At 44.3% G+C, this 17,092-nt stretch overlaps 1 protein-coding gene across 2 annotated transcripts in view; it reads right to left on the bottom strand.

The window, feature by feature from the left end:
- Window positions 1-413: 413 nt before the first annotated feature.
- Window positions 414-17,092, bottom strand: part of MCF2L2 (MCF.2 cell line derived transforming sequence-like 2) — a 233,695-nt gene continuing 217,016 nt past the window's right edge. Inside the window, exons 26-29 of one of the 2 annotated variants that reach the window (XM_032407086.1) lie at window positions 11,759-11,856; window positions 5,235-5,279; window positions 1,990-2,078; window positions 1,505-1,594 (exon numbers count right to left, since the gene is read on the bottom strand). In XM_032407086.1, coding sequence (XP_032262977.1) covers window positions 1,992-2,078; window positions 5,235-5,279; window positions 11,759-11,856 — 230 coding nt within the window. In that variant the 3' untranslated portion in view covers window positions 1,505-1,594; window positions 1,990-1,991. Of the gene's footprint in view, window positions 1,595-1,989; window positions 2,079-5,234; window positions 5,280-11,758; window positions 11,857-17,092 lie in introns of both variants that reach the window. The other variant, XM_032407085.1, reaches the window with a different exon arrangement.

Raw genomic sequence — 17,092 nt, 5'->3', positions numbered from 1 at the left:
AACAAGGGGAAAAAACTCTAAAATAACTAAAAACACTTAATCCTGAAAATAATTCTAAAATAGTTTTAAAACTTCCGGTGAATTTTTAGTAGGCAAATAAGTAACTGTAAAAATAAATAACTCAAAAAACTCCAATAACTAAAAAACAGAATAACTATAAAAGTAAATAACTCAGATATTAATAAGTGTAAAGATAATTTAAAATAATTCTAAAGCTAATTTGGAAATGTATTAACTTAAAGTAACTGTAAATAAGAAACTGAAAATGAATAACTCAAAAACGAAATAACCTTGAAAACAAAATATTTATAAACAAAGTAACTTTAAAGCTATAAAATTAAATAACTAGAAAACTAAAAATAGAAATTAACTAAAAATTAACTAACAAAACGAAAAATAAAAAATAGCTGAAGATAACAAACTAATTTTAAAACCAATAAATCTAAAACGAAATACCTCAGACATTAACTTGGAACCAACCCTCTGAAAGGATACAATCCTGGAACAAAGTAACACAAACACCACAGGAACATTCTTGTGGGGATTCAAGGAGAAGAGCACAGGGCTGCCCCTGTAGAGTTTCGGCTCCTCTGAGGCTCGGATGGGAGATTCTCAACAGATCTCCCCACTCCCACCCGAGGAAAAATTTGGCAATGTCTGAAGGCATTTTTAAAAAGATTGTCATAATTTGGGTGAGCGGGTGGGAAAGGGATTTTACTGGCATCTTGTGGGTGGGAAGAGGCCAGGGATGCTGCCAAATACCCTACAATGCACTAGACAGCTCTCCCCTCCCCAACAAAGAATTATCCAGCCCCCAGAGTCAGAGTGCCAACGTTGGGAAACCTTGGGCAGAGCCCTCCAGGACTGGCCTCCGCTAACCTCTGCAGACGCGCGTAGAGCAGCCCGGGGGGTCCCGGGCGTCTGCAAGTCCCGGCGCAGGCGCAGGCGCGTGTGGAGCCGCCCGGGAGGTGGCGGAGGTCGGCTCCCAGTGCCCAGAGCTCGCGCAGGCGCGTGGGGAGCAGCTCCCAGGTTCGCCGCCGCCGGCCCCGGGAGGATGGGCTTCGCCGGCAGGCCGTGGACCCTTCCTCAGGCTTCTGGAAGGTGGTCCTGGCCCTTCCCCCCGCGCCAGGGTGGCAGATTCGGAGGGTCCGAGGCCCCTTGGCCCCGTTCTATTTAAGTGTGGGCCCGGCCCCCAGCGCCCGCCGCAGCCTGTGCCCGGAACGAAGGCGGCCTGGGGCGGCTCGGCCGAGCCGGGAGCCGCTGCGGTCTGGAACCAGTGTCAGTTCTCTGGGGAAGAGGGTCCTCCGGCATCCTTCCCTCGCCCGCACTGCTTTTGCCCGCAGATTAGTCGTCTCCCCCCCAGGGGCGAGCAAGCCGGTGCACACTGGCTTATTAGTTTTGTTTGTTGTCCTGAAATTCCAAGGAGAGTCAGGGGAGCAATGGCTAACCAATTCGCTCGCTGTTCTTTCCTCTTTCACACTCACAGGTCCTCGTCGCCACCTTCTTTCTTACCCTGGATGCTTTCTCCCGTTTCCAGGACAGATTTGGAGGAACACGTTTCATAACTGTCGTCCAACTGGAAAAGTCCGGATAGCTGTAAGGGAGAGGACAGTGGTGCACCCTCAGAGTTGGCAGTGCCGAGGAGTGCCCGGGCCAGGCGCAACCGGTGATTCCCGCTGGCAGGTTGGGGCCCACCCTAGCTCTCAAACGGGGTCACTCGGGATCCCAGCAGGAGCCCCATATTTATGACCAGAAACCAGTGCATTGCTAAGGAGACAGGGGCCATGCTAGGCTGGGAAGGGTCTGAGGCACTTTGCAGATCCAGTGACCTCAGCTTCCTGGATTAGGCCTGGTCCTCCTGGGTGAGAATCATGAAAAGGGGGGAGAGGGAAAGGGGAGAGAGAGGAAACGGGGAGAGGAAGACGCAGGAGAAGCTGATGAATAGGAATGAGGGAGAAAAATGAAAGAGGTAAGAAGAAAATAAATTACACTCAGAGCACTGCTCTCCTTTTCCATTTCTTCTGCACCTTCAGGCTCCTCAGAGGTTGCCATGGAGATAAACTCTCTGCTGGAGCAGCCTTGGAGAAAGAAAGGGAAGAATTTGGCCTGCTGTGCTGGAGAGGGGATGGCCAGATGTCCCAGGCAATGCCTGTCCCCAAGAACCCATTCTCCCCCATCTCTAACTCCTACTCTCCCAGGACCTGAACTGCCTCACCTGGGGGGAGGTGGAGGTCTGTGATCTCCAGGTTCCCTTTTCCAGCTCAAAATTCTGTAACTGTGACTGAGAAGACATGTCTACATGGTGTTCATAGCTCTATTCCTTGTCCTCCAAGAAAATGGTCTTTTTGTGTTTGATGACCTTCCTGCCCTCCACCCTTCTTCCCTCCCTTCTTTTCCCCTTGCCCTCTTTTCTCTCCCCTGATTACGGCCCATCTCCCATTCCCTTGGTAGCCTCTGTCACCGCTCTCCCCATGGGAAATCAGAGGAGCAAGTACATCCTGCCTCTCTTTCCAGTGAATTGATTCATTAACTGGCCAGTCATGCCAGCAACCTCCACCAGACACTGAGCCCTGCTTTGTGCCTGCTGGGGTGCCAGTTGGTCAAAAGTTAAGCTTCATATAACCCTGTAAGAGCTTTAGCTCCATTATACAGATGAGAAACTGAGATGAGAGAGGAATAATCACTTGACCAAGTTCCGTTGGCTGAGTGGCTGAGCTGCAGCTGAGTAATCAGTCCCGCAGGAATCTGAGTGCAGGACGAAGTTTCTGTTCAGGTGACAATTCAAGGGCAGGGTTGGGGTGAGGCCTTAAAGGGCATAAGCAGGGCATGGAGGGCGAGAACTTTCTGGACACAGGAATCCCAGAGGAGCCTACAGTTGGGGGTGATGGCACAGTAATAGCAGTGAGCTGGAAGCACACATGTGGGAACGCCCGTGACCTGCTGCCCAGAGGCCTCCCAAGCTGCGTTCTGGGGCCGAGGGCTCTCCCCAGAGCAGATCAGTGGGGGCTGTGCCAGGAAAACAGGGAGCAGCCAGGCAGCCCCTTCCCAGAGGCCTCCAGGGACCCCGCCTGATGCTGCAGGGTTGTAAGGCAGCTGGACACAGTGCTCTCAGATTGCAGCAAACCTGGTTTAATTTCCAGTCCCAGGACCTGGTAGGGTGAGGGATGGAGGGCGGAGGAGAAACTGGCTCAGGGAGGTGCCTCCCACTGCCCCCCTCCCGATGGGACTCAGGGACATCCGCAGTAACACCCAGAGACTCGTCTCTAGGGCAGTCATCCAAGACACACCCCCTTACACCGGGGAGCAGACAGTGAGGATGAGGATTGGCAGTCTTGCTGAAAGGCTGTAAGGCAGGAAACGGAGACCTTGCCCTGCAAGGTCAGGCTCCCTGCTCAGCGGGGAGTCTGCCTCTCCCTCGCCCCTCCCCCTCCTTTGCTCTCTCTTTCTCTCTCAAATAAATAAAATCTTTTAAAAAAAGAATAGAACACAATAGAATAAAGCAGAAGAGAACAAAAGAACAGAATAGAACAGATCAGATCAGATGAGGACATCATACTTATAAGGGCACTATTGTTCCATAAACTTGTTTTCATTTTAGAGATGTATTACGTGTGTACACTGTGTTGGAGGTAAAGTCCACCCCCTCCCCATCCCTCACCCCCGACAGCGCTGTGTGAACAGAAGGGCTGCTCCTCCGGGGGCCATGGCCTCAGTGGCCCAGACAAAGCAGGGGAGGGGGGCAGGGGTCCCAGAGCCACCTGCTGGGAGGCCAGGGGTGGGGCCTGGCCCTGAGGCCTCTGGCAGCCATGGAGCACTCAGGGCCCCGGGGCGGCAGGGCTGGGGGGCAGTGCAGGAACTGAGAGACCTGACAGCCAGTTGCGGCCGCTCCGCAGGGAAGTGGCACCGGGGATAAAATGATGACCAGGCACCGGTGGCGGCTTGCCCCTCTCCTGTGGGCCCAGCCGGAGGGGGAGGGGGCCCTCAGCCCGGCACAGGGCTGCCACACAGGTTGGCCACAGGTTGACTGCATTATTTCAAGGTCATCTGGGCCTTTCCCTGCCTTCAGGGAGGATCTGCCTGAGCCTGGGAAGAGAAATGATCTTCCCAGCTCTGACAATACCCAAATGCCACCTCCCTGCTGGGGACTGTCACCACACATGGCCTCCTTCATTCCTGGTACCACAGATGAGGGTGGGGGATGCCTGGGACCCCCCGGGCCCCCAGTTAGCCTAGACCAAAGTTGTCTATATTCCTTAGGGTGCAGCCACAGAGAGATGCCCGTTTTACACCCAACACAGTGTACACACATAATACATCTCTAAAATGAAAACAAGTTTATGCAACAATATTCCCCTTACAGGGTGTGATGTCCTCACCTGATCTGTTCTATTCTATTCTTTTATTCTGTCCTACTTTATTCTGTTGTGTTCTATTCTATTCTATCGCATTCTATTCTGGGAGACAGAGGAGGAGAGGGGCTGTGGAGGTGGTGGGCTCACCCACAATCACCTCATAAGACCCTTGAAGGGACACAAATTGCAGCTGCCCCGGGTGAGCCCTCCTATGTCTCCCCCGAGGGTCCTGGGGCTCTTGGCAGCAGAGACCATACCCTGTTCACCCGGTATCCCCCCTGGCTCCTGGAAGAGACTCCGAATTCGCAGAACCAGCAAACCTTGGAGAAGGGCCGTCAGTCCAAGCTGGAAGTGCAGGGGACGAAAGCGCAGCTCCCAGTCTGAGTCTGCTGCATCTTTGTCATTTGCATATTGAATCCCTTCCTCCTGGATTCACTGGCCATGGGCCCTTGGGGGCCTTAGGGACTAAGTCTTAGGTCCTATAGAGGTGACAGCACTCAGGAGACCCCAGAATCTTGGGCTCAGGGTCTGGCAGATCCCATGAGTGAATAAATGAAAGGCCCATTGTCCAAGGGTAGGAGCAGAGGCTTTGGGGTCAGTGCGACCTGAGCACAGTTCTGAGTTTGTCACGCACTTGCTAGCTGTGTGGTCCTGGGTAAGCCACTTAGCCTCTGGGAGCACCAGTTTGCTTGTCTATAACAATGGGGATATTAATATCTATTGCAGTTTTGATATAAAGATTAGCAAAAGCGCTTATAAAGTAAAATGGTACATCTTAGGAATTTAATAAATAACACCTGTTATTATTGTTAATAGTGATTACAATAATACTAAAGGTTTCAGAACAGCTGTGGGTACTCCAAGTATGCTATTATTACTCACATTTGGGGGAGATTTGTTTGCCATTGTCTTCACCCTCATAAATATCTGGAAGAGGAAACAAATTATAAAGGTAATAAATGGCTGTAAAAGGAAACAGAGCGTGCACGTGCGCGTGCGCGCACACACACACACACACACACACACACACACGAAAAACAAAACCAAACACATAGGTCCTTGAAAAATATTCAATTTGATTACAGCAAAATTTTAAGTGATAGTTGTATTCTTGGAAAATGAGCAGAATGGCTCTGGTACCAGTCAAGGTCTAGTGGTGTGTTGGGAAGGTATACTTTGAGTCTCGGGGGCACTCCCAGTCCATGCACCAGAATAAGCATAAAAATGTTGGTGGAGAAGGATAAGAAGAATGGGAAAGGTGGGCTGTGAAAATTCATGCTAGTAAGAACTGGCGTATATTCTCTTTTCCTTCAGTGGATGATCTTTCTAGCATACATCACATAAATCCTAAATGGTTTTGGGAATTTAGTTTCCAAACTTAGTGTTGGAATTCTGATCTTTCATTTTGGTTTAAAAATTGAATGAAACTTATTAACAAGTGAACCCCTGAGTTTTTATCAGGATACATGTTTTTGGTAAATTACAACCTTTGAAGATAAAATCATGCCTTTCCCGTGCTGTCCACTAGATGGAATAACAGGACCACTGTAGAGCTCACTTGTTCGGAGGCCACCCATTCCTTACCACTCAGATTTCAAATGGGCAAACTATTTTTTTCTTTCAAACTAGACTTTTCTCTATTCCTTACAATATGCAAAACTTTAAAAAACATTTATTATTTTTTGAGAGAGAGAGGGCGTGGGCTCGCGCGCACAAGCCGGGGGAGCGGGGGGTGCAGTGGGGTGGAGACATGCCTTTAAATTATGGGTAAGCCTTTCCTTTCCTTCCCTGGAGGAACAAATGTGGGTAACTAGCTGCTAATGATAATATGCAAACAGCCATCTAGGCACTAGTCTGAAAGCTTCATCTCATTTAATTCTCATTGTGAGGGGTCCCACCACTGCATCCTCATCGTGAGGGGTCCCAACACTCCATCCTCATCGTGAGGGGTCCCAACACTGCATCCACTAGACATACAGGCAAAAAAAAGCAGTTGCCACGCTGGAGGAAGCAATTGATCCTAGTCCTCATGAGGAGCTTAGGCTGTTACCTAACAGCGTCAGAGAGGAATGTGCCTGATGCTCAGGTGACCCACTGGGACATCCCCCAACACCTCCACACCCAGCTGTAACTGTAAATGGGCAAGTAAAAGAAGTAGCCAGACAAGAGTCCGGGACACCCCCTGGGCACACCACCAGCAGAAGATGAGAAGGAGGGGTATCTAGAATGAGTGGGAGAGAGATGGTAACAACGGTACAACCTAAAAACCAATTGCAGCAGCAGGGGGCATAGATTCAAGTTAAGTAGGACTCTTACTATGTCCCCTGGTGGAAACCCCCCCCCTTGGGAACCAAGGCCTCTAGACTCACTGAGACTAACGAACGTTGCAGGGATGGGGAAGACAAATGTCCTATGCAAGTCACTAAAGCATGATAATGAATAAGGTCACAACTCATTCAACCTCTTGCCTCCCAGATTCATATATTCTGCTTACTGAGGGCACAGTACCATGACATGGCATTGGTTTAAGGTATATACTGCATCCTGAAGGCTAGCACCCCACCCCACAGTGCCATGTCTAAACTGTTGCACATCTCGCTTTCAAGAGGCTATTCCATGGCTCTATCAGGCCGGCAGCTTCTAAATGGGGTGGTGTGTGGTAGGACTGTAGGTCAGTCCTGTGGTCATATGCCGACGGCCAAGTCTCTCCATTAAAGCAATGCTTTATGGTTGATCAGATGCTACATGAGTCCTCGAACAGTGGAGGCACTGTGAGCAGGAAAGGCATACATGTCAATCCTGCTCAGAGTGAATTACTGTACTTTCCAGCCTGGAGGGGGTCTGATGACATCGACCGTTCTCCTCAAGGGATACTATCCAACTGGGAGCTCAGCATCCATCTGTACCGGCCAGTTGACTGTCAGCAGTGACAGAAGCTATGTCGGTCTTGACAACAGGAAGCCCATGCTGCTGGGCCTATGCATAGCCTCCCACTCTGCTGTGAAGGTGTCTCTATGAGCCCACTGTGCAGGCACTGGGGTACCAAGGAAAAAGCCAGCTGACACCTGCTGGCCAAGTCATCCAGTTGGTTTAGCTGTTAGGCACCTTTTCTGCAATGGATGTTCTCTGATGGGCGTGAACACAGTACGAAGATCCTCACATTTTGAGCTTAAGTCTCTAGGTCTCTGTGCCTCTTCCCCAGTCAGATCATTGTTATATTTAGATGGTAATTATTATTCTGGAAGGAAGGTGGGGACACATCCTGAGAAGGGCAAGCATTGTCATGTACATCTCATTTGAGGCTTCTGCATAATTTTGGGGGGAGAAGAGTCTCTCTCCCAATAAGGGGGGGTAGGCCACTTACACCAGCCCAGGGGCATTAAGGGCCTAGACCTAGATGTCCTCATCTCAAGCTTTATAGTCCCACATCTTCCCTATCAGGGCATGACCTGCCAGCTCTTCTACTAGCACTAGGAGCCCCAAATGATCAGGCAGCACATTTGCCTAGGCTGAGAATTCATCCTCTCACATAGTGCCATGCTGTAGAAGATGAGGGGCTGAACACTGGCAAGGAAGCCCTCTGAGTCTCACATGAGGCTTTAAATTGGTGGTTAATCTGAGGCTCTCACTTTCTTCACTCTCTTCAGCGAGCGCATCCATGGTGCTTAGCAATAGCCTCCCAATTCTGTGGTCCCGATACTTCATATTTTCCCCAAACTTCTCAAATCCTAGAGACATTGCACCAACTGGTGCATCCCTGTCCCCCTGTGTCTGGCCCCAGGTGTCACCACAGGTGAAGATCTTAGCAACTGAACTGCTACCACAAACCAGGGCCCAGGGCTTTCCACACGCCACCTAACCAGCAGCAATGGAATCCTCATTGCCACTGGCCAGCAAGTGACCTAACAACGCCAGAATCCCATCCTTTCTAGGACCTTTCTTGGTACTGTCTTGGGTCAAGTTTCCCAGAAGCAGGTTGCACAAGCGAGTGGTGGAGAAAGGGCTTTCAGAGGAAACCTGTAAGAGCACTGAGGACAGAAGACAGGGCAGGGAAGAAGTGGGCTCTGCTCAAGTCTAGTGCCAGCCTGATCTCCTGGGAAACCCTGGACCATAGATAGTACCACAGGTGTCCCATTTTGTACCCCGAATCAGTCAGCCATTGGCTGGCTGGCCATAAGCTGCCCTTGAGGGAGGCCATAACCTCTCAGGCATTTCCTGGCTGGACAGCTCTGGTCAGCTGAGGGCACTCCTCCGAAGGGCACAACCGAGAGCTGTTAGCAGCTAACCTCATAGCAGCTGGGCAGTGGGCACACGCACCTGATAAAAACGATGTAGGCAAGGTTTTAGTCTAAAGCCCCTGTGACACTACCGTGTGTGATTTTTTTAATTAAAAAATGAACAGATTTTATTTTTAGAGCAGTTTTAGGTTTACAGAAAAACTGAGCAGAAAATACTGAGTTCCCATATAGCCCCTCTCCATTGGCTCTCTACACAATATCTCCTATTATTAACATCTTGCATTAGTGTGGTACGTTCCTTACAGTGAACCAGTACTGATGCATTATTATTAACTGAAGTCCACAGTTTACATCAGGGTTTACTCTTTGTGTTGGACAGTTCTGTGGATTTTGACAAGTGCACAATGTCCTATATCCACCATTACGATATCATACAGAATAGTTTCACTGCCCTAAAAATCTCTTGTATGCAGTCTGCTCATCCCCTCTTCCCCATATCCCTGGTAACCACTGATCTTTCTACTGTCTCTATAGTTTTGTCTTCTCCAGAGTGTCAAACAGTTGGAATCATGCAGTATGTATTTTCAGACAGAATTCTTTTGTTTAGCAATTTGTCACTTTGGTTTCCTTATGTCTTTTTGTGGCTTGATAGCTCATTTCTTTTTATTCCTGAGTAATATCCCATCGTATGGATATATCATAGTTTGCAATTCATTTGGGTAAATACTAAGGAATATGATTGCTGGTCTGTATGGTAAAACAATTTTTAGCTTTTGTAAGAAACTATCAAACTATACCATTTTGCATGGCCACCAGCAGTGAATGAGAGTTCCTGTTGCTTCCTGTCATCACCAGCATTGGTGCTGTCAGTGTGCTATATACTACTTTTCACAATGTAACTCTTGAGTTTTGCTTCTTGTTTTTGGGTCTTTTTTGCTTTGTTTTGAGGTGTCAGCCAATCTTCTGAAGAGCTGACTGGTTTTTGTGAAACTAACTCGTGAAAAAGTCGTAAGTTCAAATGGACATCAGTTTTTCCCTTGTATCTTTCTGACTTCTGAAACCAGCCTGCTTTCCTAGCACTGAAGTGCATACATGCACGCACCAGATAACACCAGATAACATAAACAGTCTACAGCCAAGTCTAGACTAAGACACACTTAACTAAATGCTATCCATTCTTCTGCTCATCTCACACCTTTGAGTCTGATCACTTTGAATTAGCAGGATAGACAGAAGGAAAAAAAAGAAGGGCACCTGGACAATCCACATCCTTATGCTTTGGGTGAAGGAGTTATAACTCTATCAAATGGCTCATGTCTGTAAGTTTATAGATTATGCCACTGGGTTGACCAATGTATGCCAATGTCTTCAAGCAAAGGGGCTTTTAAAGATCTGTTTAAGAGATTCTTGGCACATGAAAAAAGGCGTTAAAGGCTTCAAGAATAAAATATACTTTAGGACCAGATAAGGTTGATAGGCTCAATTTTCTAATAGTCCTTGAAAATCTGAAGAGTTGCCTGTTAAATAAATAACCTGGAATGGAATTCTCAACACACATTTTACTCATCTGTAGGGCCCCAGCTGAAAGGGGGTCCAATATCAGGGGTCTTCCTTCATTTTGAGCTTTACAAAGTAGAAAAGGAAGCCAGGATGTGACTTGATTAGAGACAATATTGGGGGATAAAGCCAATTATTTAGGAGATAAAAATCTGATTTTATCTTTTCTTAAAAAAGTTTTTTTTACAAGCCATTACAAAATACCCATGGAAAACAAAACATAAAAATTTCACACGTCCTAGAGATTCTGCTATATCCCATAGAGGGATAGGCCTTATCATGCAAAGCAAATTTAGGGACTATATTATAGTCTATGAGCTTTCACCAGCCAAGATTTTTCTCAAGCCTCACTTTTCCTGGTCTGTATTTTCCAAATACAAAATTTTAGAACACACATATATACCCTAATTGAAAATCACTGTTTTATTTTTATTTATTTATTTATTTTAGAGAGGGGAGGGGCAGAGGGAGAGAATCCCAAGCAGACTCCACACCCAGCATGGAGCCCAATGCAGGGCTCGATCTCATAACCCTGAGATTATGACCTGAACCGAAACCAAGAGTCAGAAACTTAACCGACTAAGCCACCCAGGTGCCCTGACAATCACTGCTTTATTAAATGGCATTGCCATTAATATTTGTTGACCAAGACTGCACATCCAATTACTTATTATGTGACCATCTTCCTGTTAATTTGCCATTTCATGCTCATTAGCATCCAAACGTCTAGAAGTCTGACCAAGAAACATAAGTTAGCTTTGCCCCTGAGTGGGGGTGTGGGATCTGTGTATGTTTCTTCAATGACTTTTGTACTTTGTAGACACTCAATAAATGTGTTTTGAACTAAAATTCCTTCCAGAGGCCTTTTCTAAATAAATCGTAGGCCTGAATACATACCTCATGTCCCATCAAATTAATTACATAATAGTCCAAAACCAAAATCTCAAATACTGAATTCCCAAGACTTTGATTATGGGCAGTGGTAAAAGCATAAAGTAGAAGGTCTTTTGGAAAAGGTTATCTCCAATTTAAACAGGCAGGGAAAGACAAGATGACGACAAAAGGAGCACATTTGGAACCCCATAAACCATAATCTATTATGTCATTAAAATATAAAGTAAAAAAACCTTCCACACTTGTTTTTCTTTGTGATCCCATACCAAATTCTGGCCACCAGAAAACTGACCCACGAAGAAGTCAGGGCTGAAGTCTTATGGGGAAGCACCTGGATCAAGTGCTCCTAGCCTTTGCATGGAAAGTTTGGAGAGGAGGTGAAATCCATAAATCTTGGATAGAGCAAGAAATTAAGTTGCCACAAGCTGGTGTCTTTATTCCCAAGCACAGACATTCTGGCAATAATAATAATCTCCACAACCATTTCCTTAAGAGGACAGCTTTTCCAAAGAGGGAGTCACTTTCAATGTGAAACATTTGCCCTTCATTTTAATTCAAGCCTAGTTAAATCTACACAAATGAATAGCAGAAAACTGATATTATATCTTTCTTCTCGCTCACATAATTCAGGAAAGGCTGAGACTAAGGCAATGTCTTCTTCAGCTTCTCAGCAGCTGGTATCACCCATTGGTATCCCACTCTCCCACTGGATCCTACCTTTAATCCCATGTATGCTGGGGACTGGGTCTTCCTTACTGCTGGTAGCTCTTTCCATATTTTCAATCCAGGGTACAAATTCCACTCCAATGTCTTTGCTTTAGAGAAATATACATGAACATTGAACCATAGGAAAGAATGGCACATGCATTCCTCCCTATACCAGGTGGAGTTGTGCTGGCTCACCCAGGTTCTCCTGAAGTCTCAAGGACCTGCTTTATCTTCCTCCTTCACTTTAGTCTAAGACCTGGCCCGGCTCTGTGCATGATATTCAACAAGGAAATGTTCAGTGGACACCATTTGCTGAATTATACAGTTAACATCTAACTGGCTGCAAGTCTTTTTTTTTTTTTTTTCCCTTAAAATTTTATTCTTAGGTAATCTGTACAGCCAATGTGGGGCTTGAACTCACAACCCTGAGGTCAAGAGCTGTGTGTTCTACTGACTGAGCCAGCCAGGCGCCCCTGGGTACAAGTCTTAAAGTGGGAGAGGTGAGGAAGAGGAATGCCCTTTCATCCTCTCATAAGCTGTTTCATTGGCTCACTCTAGCTCCCGCCTTCCCTCTTCCCTGTCCTGAAATGCCAACTATTAATAGTAACTCTTCTGGGTTAGTCTAGCTCAACAAATAAACACTTGCTAGGCGCTGGAGGTCTGAGATGAATGAGATGTGTCCTGAGCTAAACCTCATCACCCCTGACTCTGCTTGCAGAGTAGTTTGCCAGCCTGATGTGATTATTCAATGAGTTCTTTTATTTGTTTATTCACTAAACATTTACTGAGCACCTATGAGTGCCAGGCCCTTGTCTAATATGAGGCCCAAAGGAAGCTAAAACCACTAAGACAACCTTCATGCTCTAGAGGAATTCATGGTCTAGTGGGGAGAAAAATGTAAACACATCATAAAATTATAATATAGCCTGCTATATGCTGTGATAGAGTACTCTGCAGAGTGTGAGTGCCTTGCCCAGAGCGTACAAGGTTATTATGCTCAGCAATCCCAAGGGTTAAAGATGGTATAGGAATGGATTGGGATGATAATCTGGTATGTGTCAGAGCTTTGAAAAATGCTAGACAGACATAAGGTCCTGATATTCCTGATCCTGAAACCTCCTTCCCCCGTTGCCTGATGCTTCTGTGTTCTGTCTGGGAAGTCTCACCTCCTCTCAGGGACCAGCCCAAGGCCCTGCTCTGGTCTGCTGCCTAACATCTGTGTGAAATTGACCCTCTGTTTGCCAGTCTGTGAAAGGAAGGTGCTGGACAATGCCTCTGGGCCTGTCTTTGAGTTCAGTAGGGCTTTTCTTTTTATCTACAAGCTAGGATCTGGTTCTGCTTATTTTTTTGTACTTTTCAATCCAGTGACTCACTTATTTTCTAACTGGATGTTTGCACCTCTTAATCCCCTTCACCTATAATCCCCATTCCCCACCCCCTACACCCTGGCAACCACTAGTTTGTTCTCTATATTTATCAGTTATTTCATTTTTGTTATTTTTGATTGGTTCGTTGGTTTTTTAGATTCCATATGTAAGTGAAATAATGGAATATTTGTCTTTCTTTGACTTATTTCACTCGGCATAATACCCTCTAGGTCCATCCCATGTTGTTGCAAATGGCCAGACTTCATTCTTTTTTATGGCTAAGTAGTATTCCATTGTGTACATATACCACATCTTCTTTATTTACTCATCTATCTATGGACATCTAGATTGCTTTCATATCTTAGCTATTATAAATAATGCTATATTAAACATAAGGGTGCATATATCTTTTTGAATTAGTGTTTTCATTTTCTTTGGGTAAATACCCAGAAGTGGAATTACTGGATAGTATGGCACTTTTATTTTTAGTTTTTTGAGGAATCTCTGTACTGTTTTCCATAATGGCTGCACCAGTTAACATCCCCACTATGCTCAAGGGTTCCCTTTTCTCCACGTTCTCAGCAACATTTGTTATCTCTTGTCTTTTTGATGCTAGCCATTCTGACTGGCGTGAGGTGGTATCTCATTGTGGTATTGACTTGCATTTCCCTGATGATCAGTGATGTTGAGCATCTTTTCATGTGTCTGTTGGCCATCTGTATGTCTTCTTTGGAAAAATGTCTGTTCGGGTCTTCTGTTCATTTTTTAATCAGATTGGGGTTTTTTGGCATTGAGCTGTATGAATTCTTTATATATTTTGGATAGTAATGCTTTATTGGATATATCATTTGCAAATGTTTTCTCCCATTCAATAGGTTGCCTTTTTTGGTTTGCTGATGGCTTCCTTTGCTGTGTAAAACCTTTTTAGTTTGATGTAGTCCCAATAGTTTATATTTTTGCTCTTGCTTCCTTTGCCTGGGGAGACCTGCCCAGAAAAATATTGCTAAGGCTGATTTCCAAGAGATTACTGCCTATGTTATCTTTTAGGAATTTTGTGGTTTTGGGTCTTATACTTAAGTCTTTAATCCACTTTGAATTTATTATGTGTATGGTATAAGAAAGTGGTCCAGTTTCATTCTTTTGCATGTAGCTGTCCAATTTTCCCAACAACATTTATGGAAGGTGCTGTCTTTTCCCCATTATGTATTCTTGCCTCCTTTGTTATAGATTAATTAACTATATAAGCATGGATTTATTTCTGGGCTATCAATCGTGTTCCATTGATCTGTGTCTATTTTGTGCCAGTACCATATTGTTTTGATTACTATAGCTTTGTAGTAAATCTTGAAATCTGGAATTGTGATAGCTCCAACTTTGTTCTTTTTTCTCAATATTGCTTTGGCTATTTGGGGGTCTTTTGTGGTTCAATACAAATTTTAGGATCATTTGTTCTAGTTCTGTGAAAAATGCTATTGATATTTTGATAGGGATTGCATTCAATCTATAGGTTGGTTTGGGTAGTATGGACATTTTAACAATATTTGTTCTTCCAATCCATAAACTTCATATATTTTTCCATTTATTTGTGTCATCTCTGATTTCTTTCATCAATGTCTTATAATTTTCAAAGTACAGGTCTTTCATCTCTGGTTAAATTTATCCCTAGATATTGCATTCTTTTTGATGCAATTGTAAATGGGACTATTTTCTTAATTTTTCTTTTTGCTATCTCATTAGTAGTGTATAGAAACACAACAGATTTCTGTATGTTGATTTTGTATCCTGCAACTTTACTGAATTCATTTATTAGTTCTAATAGTTTTTTTGGGGGGGGGTGGACTCTTTAGAGTTTCCTATATATAGTATCATGTCATCTGCAAATAGTGAAAATTTTACTTCTTGCCTGCCAAATTGAATGCCTTTAATTTCTTTTTCTTGCCTGATGACTAGGAACTCCAGTATTATGTTGATTAAAAGTGGTGAGAGTGGACATCCTTGTCTTTTTCCTGATCTTAGAGGAAAAGCTCTCAGTTTTTCACTGTTGAGTATGAGGTTAACTGTGGGTTTTTCATATATGGCTTTTATTATGTTGAAGTATGTTTCCTCTAAGTATACTTTGTTGAGAGATTTTTATCATAAATGGATGTTGAATATTGTCAAGTGTTTTTTCTGCATCTATTGAGATGACTGTATGATGTTTTGTTTTTTTTTTTAATTTTTTTTTTTTTTTTTTTTAAGATTTTATTTATTTGCGAGAGAGACAATGAGAGACAGAGAGCATGAGAGGGAGGAGGGTCAGAGGGAGAAGCAGACTCCCTGCTGAGCAGGGAGCCTGATGTGGGACTCGATCCCGGGACTCCAGGATCATGTCCTGAGCCGAAGGCAGTCGCTTAACCAACTGAGCCACCCAGGCGCCCCGACTGTATGATGTTTATCCTTCATTTTGTTAATAATGATGTGTCACATTGATTTGCATATATTAAACCATCTTTGTATCCCTGGAATAAATTCCACTTGATTGTGATGAATGACCCTTTTAATGTATTTTTGAATTCAGCTTGCTAATATTTTGTTGAGGATTTTTGCATCTATGCTCATCAGGGATATTGGTTTGTAATTTTCTTTTTTTATAGTATCTTTGGGTTTGGTATCAGAGTAATACTGGCCTCAAAGCATGAATTTGGAAGCATTCCTTCCTCTTCTGTTTTTTGGAATAGTTTGAGAAGAATAGGTGTTAGCTCTTTTTTAAATGTTTGGTAGAATTCACCTGTGAAGCCGTCTGGTCCTGGACTTTTGTTTGTTGGGAGTTTTTTTTGTTTTTTGTTTTTTGTTTTTTAAAGATTTTATTTATTTATTTGATAGAGACACAGCGAGAGAGGGAACACAATCAGGGGGAGTGGGAGAGAGAGAAGCAGGCTTCCCGCTGAGCGGAGAGCTCGATGTGGGGCTCGATCCCAGGATCCTGGGACCATGACCTGAGCCGAAGGCAGACGCTTCACGACTGAGCCACCCAGGCGCCCCTGTTGGGAGTTTTTTTAAGTACTGATTCAATTTTGTTACTAGTAATTGGTCTGTTCAGAAATTCTATTTCTTCCTAATTCAGCCTTGGAAGATAGTATGTTTCTAGGAATTTATCCATTTCTTCTAGGTTGTCCAATTTGTTGGCATATAATTTTTCATAATTTTTATAATCCTTTGTATTTCTCTGATGTCACTTGTAACTTCTCTTTCATTTCTGATTTTATTGGAGTCCTCTCTCTTTTTCTCTTGATGAGCCTAGCTAAAGGTTTATCAGTTTTGTTTAACTTTTCAAAGAGCCAACTCTTAGTTTTACTGATCCTTTCTATTTTTTTAGTCTCTATTTCATTTATTTCCAGTCTGATCTGTATTACCTCCTTCCTTCTACTAACTTTAGGTTTTATTTTATTTTTCTAGTTCGTTTTTTTTTAAGATTTTATTTATTCATTTAGAGAGACAGCACATGCATGCACAAGTGGGAGCAGGAGCAGAGGGGGAGGGAGAGGGACAAGCAGACTCTGTATTGAGTATGGAGCCCCACACAGGGCTCAATCTCATGACCCTGAGATCATGACCTGAGCTGAAACCAAGAGTGGGATGCTTAACCAACTGAGCCACCCAGGTGCCCTCTAGTTCCTTTATGTGTGAGGTTAAATTGTTCATTTGAGATTTTTCTTCTTTCTTGAGGTACATCTGTATCACTATAAACTTCTCTCTTAAAAGAGCTTTAGCTGTGTTGCAAAGATTTTGAACTGTAGTGTTTCCATTTTCATTTGCCTGCAGGTATTTTTTTCATTTTCACTATGATTTCTCCATTGACCCATTGGTTGTTTATAGAAAAATGTTGTTTAGCTTCCATGTTTTTGTGTTTCTTCTAGTTTTTTCCTGAAACTGACTTTTAAAGATTTTTATTTATTATTTATTTATTTATTTTTTGAGAGAGAGTGCATGCACACAT

This window comes from Phoca vitulina, unplaced genomic scaffold (genome assembly GCF_004348235.1).
Source record: "Phoca vitulina isolate PV1807 unplaced genomic scaffold, GSC_HSeal_1.0 scaffold8, whole genome shotgun sequence".
Taxonomy (NCBI): Eukaryota; Metazoa; Chordata; class Mammalia; order Carnivora; family Phocidae; genus Phoca; species Phoca vitulina.
Note: the sequence above shows the minus strand (reverse complement) of the source record. Positions and strands in the feature narration are given on the sequence as shown.